Genomic DNA, 1,610 nt, shown 5'->3' on the forward strand with positions numbered 1-1,610 from the left:
TGTAGCTGCTCAGAACACATGCAAGGAAGGTATTCTTAGGCCTGATGAAACAAACATGACCGCAGAGCTCATATAAACTGATTGTGTCAATTTTTCCCAGAGAAACATCATAATGAGAGAATCATTGATCGGCTGCCTCCTGCATGTCCCCTACTTGGGATCGAGCCCACATCCTGGGCATGCGCCCTTACCAGGAATTGAATCTTGACCTCTTGGTTCATAGGTCCACACTCAACCACCTAGCCACACCAGCCGGGCCAAAATATATTTTTAATTCCTTTGGGCTATTTGGGTTTGAGGTTTCAAAAATTCAATATTTATCATAAACTCTGAGATAAATGAAAGATAAATTTTATTTGTTCAAATATTTCCTTTGAAGGAATACAAAAGAAAACGTACATAAAACCATGTCCTACCTACTGCTACGAAGTAAACGCACTAGTGATTTAGAAATAATGCCAGCTTCAGATTTTGGTGATATGTGCCAATACAGCTGAGCAACTGCCATAACCACCTAAAAAATAAAAGCATGAAAACAATCAGAACTATGAACACTGGAGCACACTACAGTTTCAAATAACATTCTTACATATTATTGCCTTTAACTCCTACAAAATTCCTATGAAATACGATGAATATGTTACCTTTTGTAGCAAGTAATTAGTGTCCCTGCCCCCAAAATGTTATGCCTTAGTTTAAAGTACATTCCCCTACAAACAATTAATAAGTTAGATTTGATTCATGATGAGTAAGAGTTAAAACCAATTTTATAATACTGTATTCCTAATATGTAAAGCCAATATGTCTACCCTCAAATGTTACCTTACCTGGAAATAAGGTCTTTGCAGATGTTATTAATGTAATGATCAGGATGAGATCATACTGAATTAGGGTGGGCCCTAAATCCAATGAAAGTGTCCTTATAAGAGACAGAAAAGGACACAGAGACACAGAAAAGAAAGCAAATTGACAACGGAGGCAGATATAAATGGTAAAGTGATAAGCCATTCAAGCAGGTATCTGGGGTTCATTTACCTTCTATAATTGAAACTTCGTTGCTTTGAGTGGAGCTCAGAGCCGGCCATGGCAGCTTGGCTTCCTCCATCATTGGGCAACCAAGCCTCCTGCTTGCTCCAGCTCCGTGGCTCCAGCTCGAATGCCAAGAATTGTTGGTAACCACCAGAAGCTAGCAAAAGGCAGTTTTTCCCTCAGAGCCTCTAAATTAACAGCATTTTTAATTTTTTTAAAATTTATCTTTATTGTTGAAAGTATTACAGATGTCCCTTTTTTTTCCCATTGACCACCTTCACCCTACACCTGCCCCTCCTAGCCTTCACCAAACTACTGTCTGTGTCCATGGGTTATGCATATCTACACTAATAAAAGAGAAACATGCAAATTGGTGTCACTCCGCTACGCCCACCAGCAAATCAGATGAGTATGCAAAGTAACCCAACAAAGATGGAGGTTAGTTTGCATATGCAGGAGCAGAGCGAAGACTGAAGACAGCATAGAAGGAAGCCAAGCCTGCAGAAAGGAGAGAAGCTGCAGAGAAGCAAGCGGGGCGCCGGAGGCGGGAATGAAACCCACCTCGGCAGGGTTTCTTCCCT

At 40.6% G+C, this 1,610-nt stretch overlaps 1 protein-coding gene across 1 annotated transcript in view; it reads right to left on the minus strand.

The window, feature by feature from the left end:
* AP3B1 (adaptor related protein complex 3 beta 1 subunit) overlaps positions 1–1,610 on the minus strand; it is a 191,594-nt gene that overhangs the window by 125,789 nt on the left and 64,195 nt on the right. The window contains exon 9 of the mRNA XM_015571572.1: positions 417–514. Coding sequence (XP_015427058.1) covers positions 417–514 — 98 coding nt within the window. The remainder of the gene's footprint in view (positions 1–416; positions 515–1,610) is intronic.

The sequence above is a fragment of the Myotis davidii genome, unplaced genomic scaffold, assembly GCF_000327345.1.
Source record: "Myotis davidii unplaced genomic scaffold, ASM32734v1 scaffold44, whole genome shotgun sequence".
In the NCBI taxonomy this organism is placed as follows: domain Eukaryota; kingdom Metazoa; phylum Chordata; class Mammalia; order Chiroptera; family Vespertilionidae; genus Myotis; species Myotis davidii.